Source organism: Thunnus albacares, chromosome 5, assembly GCF_914725855.1.
Source record: "Thunnus albacares chromosome 5, fThuAlb1.1, whole genome shotgun sequence".
Classification (NCBI taxonomy): Eukaryota; Metazoa; Chordata; class Actinopteri; order Scombriformes; family Scombridae; genus Thunnus; species Thunnus albacares.
In genome coordinates, this window is record NC_058110.1 from 17,690,911 (window position 1) to 17,700,776 (window position 9,866).

At 38.9% G+C, this 9,866-nt stretch overlaps 1 protein-coding gene across 1 annotated transcript; it reads left to right on the top strand.

Annotated features, from left to right (window-relative positions):
* Positions 1-7,693: 7,693 nt before the first annotated feature.
* tac3a (tachykinin precursor 3a) lies at positions 7,694-9,712 on the top strand. The gene is made up of 7 exons (XM_044352612.1): positions 7,694-7,907; positions 8,324-8,439; positions 8,535-8,634; positions 8,862-8,891; positions 9,010-9,063; positions 9,202-9,268; positions 9,567-9,712. Exons 1-7 carry the CDS (start codon positions 7,847-7,849, stop codon positions 9,583-9,585), a joined length of 447 nt encoding a protein of 148 aa, XP_044208547.1. The 5' UTR covers positions 7,694-7,846; the 3' UTR covers positions 9,586-9,712.
* The last annotated feature ends 154 nt before the right edge of the window (positions 9,713-9,866 follow it).

Sequence of the window (9,866 nt, forward strand, 5' to 3'; positions counted from 1 at the left end):
TCGTCAAACCAAAGCCCAAGAAATCTATTAGCTTTTACTTGCTCAAGAGGTTGTTGATACAATTTTAAGGAGATGGGTGCAATTTTATGCAATCTTGAGCAACAAATTACTTGTGTTTTTGCTACACATATTTTAAATCCCCATTTACTTGCCCATTTTTCCATTTCAACTATTGCAGCTTGCATTTTCTTATTGACATAAGATAGATTGTGGCCTCTTATCCACAGAGCCCCGTTATCTGCGCACAAAGATTTTCCTACGCTTTGTTCAAACTGAGAGAAGATGTCATTAATCATTATGTTCAATAACAACAGACTATATACACTACATTGCAGAGTTCCATTCTCCACTGTATACACTGGAGTATGCTGCACCTAGTGTTGTATTTTCCTGTCAAATAAAAAGTCTCTAATCCAATTATATATTTGCTCTACTGCTGATTCCCATTGACTTCTACTTGAGAAGTAGCCCTTCTTCCCAGAGCATGTCATATGCCTTTTCCACATCAAAGGAGACAGCCATCACTACTTTATTGTCGGTCTGTGCTCTCCTGATGTCTGATTCAAAGCACAACACAGAATCCATTGTATTCTGACCCCTACAGAACCCACTTTGATAGGGAGACAAAAGAGCTTTACTTTCTAGGAAATATGTTCATCTTTCTGTGACCATTCCATTTCTGACTTTTATGGCTTTGTTACAGTTGCTATTCCACCAGGGTACATTCTTGGTACATCCAGCTGCTGTACTGTTATTGTTTCCTCAGCAGACTGAATTGTTTCATTAACTAGTTCACCGTTGAATATGTTTACATCTATCTGATTCTCCTCTTGTAGTTTCATACACCTATTTGCGCTGATCTCTTGGAAAGCAGCCCAAAAAAGCATTTCAAAATGTCCATGAGCTCAAACCAAGTGCATCACAAATGTGCAGCCAGACCTCTACTTATTTATACACCCATAACACAGAGACAGCACAGCGTGTAACGTGTAGAGAAGAACTTCAATGGCAATTCTTGCTTTGCACTTTTAATTTATTGCCTATTTTTTACACCCTAACTTTGTGGAAAGGAAAAGGGGAACAACAGATTATGGAGAGTCCCTTGAAAGCACTTCGCTTGTGTCAGTAGCTCAACTTTATCTCAGGGGAACATCCCAAACTCCTGGAGTGATGTCCAAATAAGGAAATGTGCATCATGTACCAGGTGGATTTTTTTTTTTCTTCACAAAAACAAATAATTTTTAAAATATTTTTATGAAATAAATGGTTGTAAAAAACCCAAATTTGTGCTTTGCTGAATAACATATTTGGGTTCAGGCACATCCCTAGTGCTAACATCTGCTAATACACTAGATGCAAATATTGTATCAAATGTCTTTAACTGTTTCTCAGTGCAGCATTTTCATGTCAAGATGCTTCTCAGCTGATTTGACAATTATTTTGTTTCTTTAATTTCAGCTTTTCGTCTGTGCTGAACAGTTGACTATCTTTGCCATAAAGGGTACAAAATCATTCTTACTTACTCTTACTCTTACAGTTTCCTCCCTCAATTTATCGCACCCTTCACATCTTCCTCTATCTTTGTTCCTAGTGTCATTTTGTCTGGGCACCTGCGTATCTCCTGAAACCTTCTTTACTGCCTCTGCATAGCTGATTCCCTGGGCAACCTTGACTCAATGCACCTCTGCCGCTCTCTTACTTACCTTGCACCCACGGTAAGCTGAACTATGTCACTCTCCACAATAAAAACATTTCAGCTTTGCCCCCTCTGCACACTTGCCATACTCACAGTCTCCACCACATCTACCACACCTTTGCTTTCCCTTGCACACCGCCTCCACATGACCAAATCGCTGACATGTGAAACGTCTGAGTGGTGAGGGAACATCACACATCATAACACATACAATGAAGATCTTTTCCAGAAGTCTTTCTTCATTAAAGGTACCAAGAGACTATCACATTTAATCCCATTTCTGTTTGCCTTCAGAATTGTTACCTTACTTACATTTGCATTTGTTACATTTCCTTTCACATCATCTGCTGATACATTTATCAGAATCCCCGTGACAACTCCCCAGACCTGTCACTAGGCAGAGAACATATTCATTCTGATTGCTCAGTGATCAGTGATCCATTTCTCAATATTTTAGCACTCCTTACCTCCCCGATCTTCTTACTTATAGATTTAGGTAGCTGTCTTGGATTCAAGTTTAAAAATTACTTTGTGATCTTCTCTCCTCCTTTTTACTACAGCTGCTCTCCCATCGCAATCGCTATAATCTGATTTATTCTTTTCCTTCTTTTTGTGTCTATTTTTCCTAATTATATCCCATTCTTCATGATTCCCGCCACCTACTTCCATAACTTGCCTCCTGGTGCATCACTTCCGTCTGCCATCTCCATCCAGTCACAGTCCAATGTTGCCAACCCTCACACTGCCTTTTTTAATATGGCATATATACACATCACTGCTGATTGGGTAACACCTCTGACACATCCACCAAATGAGAGAAACATACCTCAAAGTCTGTTGCACACCATTTCACTCCTTTCGACGAAACATTTCGTTCAACCTGGAAACCATAGCAAAACAGTACCCACTGTTTTCAGATTGAATGTGCCCCTGGTGTATCTGCGGGATATTAGCTTTTAACCTTGTTTATTTAAGGGACATTTTAGGACCCTTGGACATTTTGTAGTTGTCTTTTACTTGTTGTTGTTTTATTGCAATATTACCTGAGTTTCAGTGGTTTTTAAAATATTGTATATTTATGTTTAAAGTTTTGTAATAAATGATTCCTTTACTCACCTTTTAGTGTCAGCTCCTTGGTTGCCCAGTGTTGCTTTCTACCCGATCTAAAGAACCCTTAAAAGCCAATTTCCGTCCCCCTCCCCTTTACATAATTATGCAGTTGTAAATAATGAATTTGGAGCTGACAAATTAAAATATATATTCAATCTGAATAACTTACTCAGAGATTGAACAAAACTCCTGATCCCACAGGGGTCCAGTCCACACTTCAGCTTCTGAAGATTTCTCCTGTGTGGCACTACTGCGCATGTACACCGCTGAACTGTGCTTCTCCTCCAGGAACGCAGTCCACTTTACTTAAAGATCCCCTCCAGACATTATGAATCACTTTGCTGATTCAAATTGTTTTGTTCAGTTCCATTGAGAAATTTGTTGCCGCTGTCCACATCTTATTTGTCCACTTTCTTAATTTCGTAGATATGATGAAATTGTTTGTTCTTTGCTGTATAATTCAACCATGTAGGAGAATTTAATTTAAAGCATTGTTTTACAGTACTATGTTCAGACATGATAAAGTTTTTAGTGTAAGTTCAAGCAGGAAAAATTAAAATTATTCAAATTTCTTCATTACACCAGATATCTGCCTCTCAGTTCACAAAATGTTTGAGGGCCTTTGTGTCAGCCAATTATCAACTATCTTACCTGTTATTACAGTGAATGCTGCTTCACTCTTGTTTTTTCTTCACTCCACTGCCACCAGTGTAAAGGCCCTGACACCACAATCCATTTAAACTAATGTCATAGACAGCGTCAAGATAATGCATCTGCTTTTGTTAACTTGTGGTGCCTTTCTTGACAATCAATATGTACATGGTTTCAAAGATTAGAAAACCACAGCAGACCCCTGCCTCAGTGTTTGCAGGTGTACAATGGGATAAATGCCAACGGACAATATTCAAACTGAATGTGAAAACAAAGCTGTAAGTGGTAACAGTAGTAGCCAAAAGGTTTGGAAAATTGGCAGCAGAGTAATGATCAAATGGCAGAGGAAATGATTCTAGCATGAAGAATGAATGACCATATCTCACCATAGCAGAAGGATTGAGGCATTCAACAGTGCACTGCAAATAAAAGATGTTCTGATATGACCCTGTTTAATAACAAATCTTCTAATTAAAAACCTCAAAAACAAAAAACCTCACAATGCTGCAAGTTTGTCTGGTTCGTAATGCTGCAACTCTTCAGGACAGAAAACACATTTCTAGGGTTGAGAACACAACTCAAGCGTCTGATTGCAGCCACTTTATCAACTGCAGTGCAAATAAAAGGATGTAGACAGGACAAAGTGTAATAGACACTGATTGCCACTGTGATGAGCAGGATGCTAATGTATCTTCTTATCACTAGCATAAAGTATTCTTACTGCGTGATGAGTAGGAAATAAGCAATACTGTTATTGACCAAAACAGTCCCCCAGTGTTAAAATAAGAGAGCTTCAATAGCCTAAACAGCATCAGTGTCTCATTTTCTACCACAGGCCTCAGTGCCAACTTCTGTCATTGAGAGAAGATTAAAGAGGACAAAAAACCTTTTGTCAAGGGGAGAGCAGAAAAACACTTTGGAGCTCTTTGGAAAACATTGAAAAACAAGAATGTGTTTTGGTTTAGCAACACCACAGCTCACAGTTTCACATACCAATCACAGCCTAATGCAAATAGACTTTCAAAGCATATCAGCATCCATACCAGTATTAAAGAAACAGCCTTCAAATTAACATTTAGATAGAAGTGACATTCAGGACCTCACGAGTGAGAGATCAGGGAGGAGTGGGTGTAATAAAAAAACTGCATCCATCAAAGTCATTTTGCATGCCCTGAAGAAAAGTATAAAGGGGTCTGAGTTAAATTCCCCCCATTAGATAAGAGCCCATTAACTCAATTATTGACAGGTATGTCTTGTGATCTATGGAGGGGCCTGGAATCATCTAGATCTACTTATTTTAGACCTCATGTCGCCACAAGCAACAGCAAACAGCAGGGATGGCCACTGAGTGTGTGAACAACTGTTTTGCTGTTACTGTGTTCACACATGCAGAATCCCCTTTGGACTTATTGGCCAGAGATTCCAAGCTGTGCATCCTATACACAAATATAGCTAAAGCTACACCTGCAATTTCTACACACATGCTTTGCAATCTCATCATGTTCTCTCACCCTCACACACTCTCCTTTTCTGCCTCCTTTCTTTCATAACATCTCTCCCATATAAGGGCTATGGCGTCACTGTCCCCTCTCAACTCCAGGGTGGAACTTACTTTATCTTCTCCCTCCCAGGCCATGAAAGCCTGCACAAATGGATGATTGGCAGCTCCATTAGAGAGACAGGAGAGGAATAACAGCATGACTGTACTTCAGGCCCTAACTGCTGCTCTCCTCCACCAGATGCAAAAATACACAGAGGAGGGAAGGTATATTTTCATGTCCTTACATGGGCCTCCAAACAAAAAGGAACTGCCATGTCTTTTCAGGGTTATGTGGTTAACTCTGTGTGGCCTTCAAACAACAACATGATGTGCCCACAAAGTCACACACACACATATATATATTTTTTCTGTCTCAATGTGAGTCCTTTTTTAATATTTTCCCTCTCTGTTTTGTTCTTTACTCTATGTGTTCCACAGCAAGGTTATCTCAATCTATTCAGCCAATTAATTCAATAATTTGGTACAGGAAAAGCAAAATTATTAAATGATAGTGTTTAACTAGGTAGGGAGATTTAAAGATGCTGACATTCAGACAACCTGCTCTTTACACAAATGCAGCTAAATATTTAAGGAACATTGAGAATGATGAAGCAAGATGACCATAATTCCCATTTTATAACATTTAACCCTTGCAAAGGAAGTTTTAAGTGTTTTAAAGTGGCCAGCTGCCTGATCATCACGCTGATTAAGTAGTAGACCTCAACATGCCACATGCGTAAGGAAGGACACACACTTTCATACGCATTTATATTAATTGAGCTCAGTATGAAGCTGAGCTATGTCTTGTCTTCTCTCATACTGGTCCACCTATAGCCAACTTGGCTCACCTGCTGTTACTGAGCCAAGCGTGAACATCCTGCTGACCTGTCAGGCCGAGATATTGTCCAATCATCTTCACAACTGTCTGCAGCTCTGAGGGGAGCTCCTACATAGAAAGGATGTGACAGTTTTCATCATGAGTGCAGGTACAAGAGTAGACTGACATCCAAATGCAATACAGCAGAGGGTCCATGTCTAATTATTCAGTCCACAGGGTATGTGACTACCTGTGATGTATAGCAGGACATCCATCTTGCCCTGCAGCACATCCAACCCAATATCCACTCACCTTTCTGCTGGATGAGAGGCTTCCCCTGCCATGGCATGTTGCGGATAAATAGCCCCTAGCAGTCTTTCCCTGTGCTCTCTTTTAATCCAAAAACAGGGTCGCTTTGATTACCAAGGGGGATAAAAACACTCATCAATAATGTAAAAATGCAATTAATGACTTCCCCACTTCTGTTAGATCTCCCATCCCCAACCCCTGCACTGCCGCAATCCCCTCATCTCACTCTGACGCTACTACATACAGGAACAGGACAAATATGGAAATGGGAAGTCATTACTAAAACATAGCAGTGTTAACCTTTTGTGAAATGCACATTTTGGATTTTTGCCTGATGCTTTGTTGTTGGTGTCATACCCTCCTCTATCAGGTCTCGGTCTCCAGAGGCCACGGCCATTGATATCTGCAGTAAATCCTCCTACTTGGTTTACAGCTATGATCTCAAACTTTGATTTACTGAAATATTCATGCTTGTTTGCATTCTGAATGGATGCACAAACACCAAAGTGTAATTGCTTGTGTAATTGCAAGAAAAATTATAGGTTTGGTATGAGCACTAAATTTGAGTTGTTTTTAACTGCTGCTTATGTAGAGAAAATACTTTTTCCATGATATACATAAATATCTTTTCAGGATTCACATAAATACTTAATGTTATTCACCAGCCTATGATTGATTGATAGTAAATTATATCTATACTACGATGCCAGATCAACTCAATCATGTGCTGCTTGCAGGTAAAAAAAAAAAAAAAAAGTCACACTCTCTGCTTGTACAAGTTACAAGACATTTCATCTCAGCACCTGTCAGAGCTGTTTAAGAGAGGATTTAGCAGTCATGAAAACATTCGCAAGTGACCCTCAGAATCATGTGTTACTCATTGTGACAATATTGGTGTGAAAATGTGTCTGTCCAAACAACATGTGTCTTGATTTTAGTCATGTGAACTCTGCTTGTCTGTGCATGCACTGGCTGAACTGAGAATATCAACATTTACTTCTTCATTTTTTCATTTTGTATGTAATAAAAACACTACGCATAATAAGTTTGTCACTGTGTCAAAAATATATTTTAATTTCTATTTAAAATAATTTAGTATGGTGGGAAATAAGATTTTTATCCCATTGACCTGCTCATAGGCGAACAAACGTTTGGTTTTAATTTACATTTTGTGTATGAGTGGGTATTGGGCAGTCAGTTACAAACACACAGCTGCAGCCCATCTAGTCACATACATCACCATCTTCTTCTGTGACATGAAGAGGCAGCTGCTATCTTCATAATGACTTCCTAAAAAGATTAGTATCTGTACAGTGACCATGTCAACTGGTCAATGGAGTGGAAAGACACCTAGAGGAGCATGTGAGCACGATTGCAATATGATCAGCTACAAGATTAGTTACTTCTTCCCTTCTTAGTCAAAGCCAACTGTGTTGGTGGAGCCTAAAAGTCCCAGATGTCCACAAACCTATGTCCTCGTGACGTTATTTTGGAGGTGTGTGTGTGTGTGTGTGCGTGCGTGTTAGGGGTGGGGGGGTGGGGACAAAAACTCTCAGCATCATGACCATCAATGAGTAGGCTACGTAGCTTTCAGCACAACGTGATATAAGACCTGATACTCCACCTACGCTCCAGTTGCTGATTGGCGTTACGCAGGTATCCAGCTATTATTTATTACCCCCAAAGCGTGGACGCCTCATTTTTCCTGACCGGATCTCACTGCATGATATATCTGTTCCAGCGCACGCAGCTGATTCTTTCATTATCTGCTCGACAGAAAACAGGTAAAGAAAATAACACACCTTTAAATGCTTGAAGGCTTAGATATTTATTCTATTTTCAACAGTTGTCTTCTTCATTTATGAAGAAGTGGATTTGAGGCTTACCATGACTTTTTGGAGAGGGAACACACAAGAAGACGGCGTGAAATGATTGATGTCATGTTTTCATGGTTTTTTTTTTTTTTCTGGATATATATACAAACAAAATCCAATTTATTGATTACAATGAAAATAAGTTTCCTAAACTCTATCTTGTAAACCTTATACCGCGCGCTTTTACGCAACACTTGCGCAGCTTATTATGCGCAAAAGGTATCTTTGATTCCTTGATACTTTTTTTAAAGCCTATATCCAGCAATGAATTTGCCACTGAGATAACAACCTTGCATGACGGAATAAATATAATTATTCTCGCACAGGTGGTGCTGAGAAAATGGGGAGAGGTTTGCTGCTGGTGACTCTGTTCCTCATCATGAAACTTCAATACAGCCAGTCCAGATGCGAAGAGCCCGGATCGCGCAGATCAACTTCAGATGTAGGTTTCCTGGAGCGTCATGGCCAAGCTGATTTTAAGATCAGACATTTTGACAAACACTGATTCCTTTTTCCCCTTTTCTCTCATAATTGCAGCAGACCCTAGGTGTGGATAACCCCAAGCGGAACATTCTGAAGAGGTACAACGATTTGGATTATGACAGCTTTGTGGGTCTGATGGGCAGAAGAAATGCTGGTGAGTCTTCACGACTGATAGAGCCCACTGATTAAATTCATACAAGTTTATAACAATAATAATAAAAGGACTATTATAGTAATGTTAAAAACTAAAAAAAAACAAGGAGAAATGGCATTAGACTTTGTGTATTAAAATCTGGCCCTTTCTCAGATCAGGTAATTATCATCATTTGATCAGGATTGTTTCATAAAACTGTTTTTCCTTCTCTATTTTATTTCTATCAGATACAAACGCTGTACAAGCACCACAAAAAAGTAAGACATTCATGATTTAAAAATGATCTGATGAAGTGCTTGACTTTTTTAAAAAAAAAAAATCTTTGAAATCACTGTAAAGCACAGCAGTTAATGGTTCTGTTTCTTCTCATTATAGGGGAAATGCAAGATATTTTTGTTGGTCTCATGGGAAGGAGAAACTCAGAGCCTGGTGAGTGTGATAATTCATGCATGTTTTAACTCACAACAGCCCTGCTGGCCTTTGTGGGAATTCAGATTCAGATTTCAAGTGTTCATCATATGGGCAATATATCTTTATGGAACTCTCTTGTAATATCTGCTCTCACAGATAATGGTCCCTGGAGGAGAGAGTACCCAGAGAGGAGAGGCATTTTTCTCAACAAGTGCAGGCTGAGGTGAGTGCCTTTTCTCTTTCACTGAGCCGATGGAACATCACTAATTCTCCTCTGCTTGGAATACAAAGTTAACACTCAACCTGGCTAATAAAAGATAAAACCATATTGAACAGAAGAGATTTCTGTATTTTTTTTAAGATTCCCTTTGTATGCAAACCAACATGCAATTTCTAAAAAGTAAATCTAAGTTCACCTTATTTTTACTGTGTAGTAAACCATTGATTATATATATTTAAAATACACAAGTGTAGGAATTATACTGATTATAAACATGTGTGGTGTATGTGTTTTGTTGCAGGTTTCTTCAGGGGCTGTAGACATTCATACTGAAGCTATGTTCATCTGGCTACAATGAAAAAAGATCACAGAGAACACAAACAATGAACTACATGCCTGATGGAAACAACTGAACAGATTCGATTCACACTGTAAACCTGCCAGCTGGCTAATGAAAGTGACCATAAACTACACAGATTGTATTTGTTTTATCTGAAGAGAAACATAATTAGAGGTGACAGTTGATGCATTCTATTTCTTTATCATGTTATTCTTTTTCTTCAAAGTTCAAAATAAACATAATTTTTTTATACATAATTTA

Coding starts and splice junctions, on each gene's coding strand:
- tac3a (XM_044352612.1), top strand. CDS start 7,847: ATGATATATCTGTTCCAGCGCACGCAGCTGATTCTTTCATTATCTGCT. Junction 8,440..8,534: donor CGCGCAGATCAACTTCAGAT/GTAGGTTTCCTG, acceptor TCATAATTGCAG/CAGACCCTAGGTGTGGATAA. Junction 9,064..9,201: donor AAGGAGAAACTCAGAGCCTG/GTGAGTGTGATA, acceptor CTGCTCTCACAG/ATAATGGTCCCTGGAGGAGA.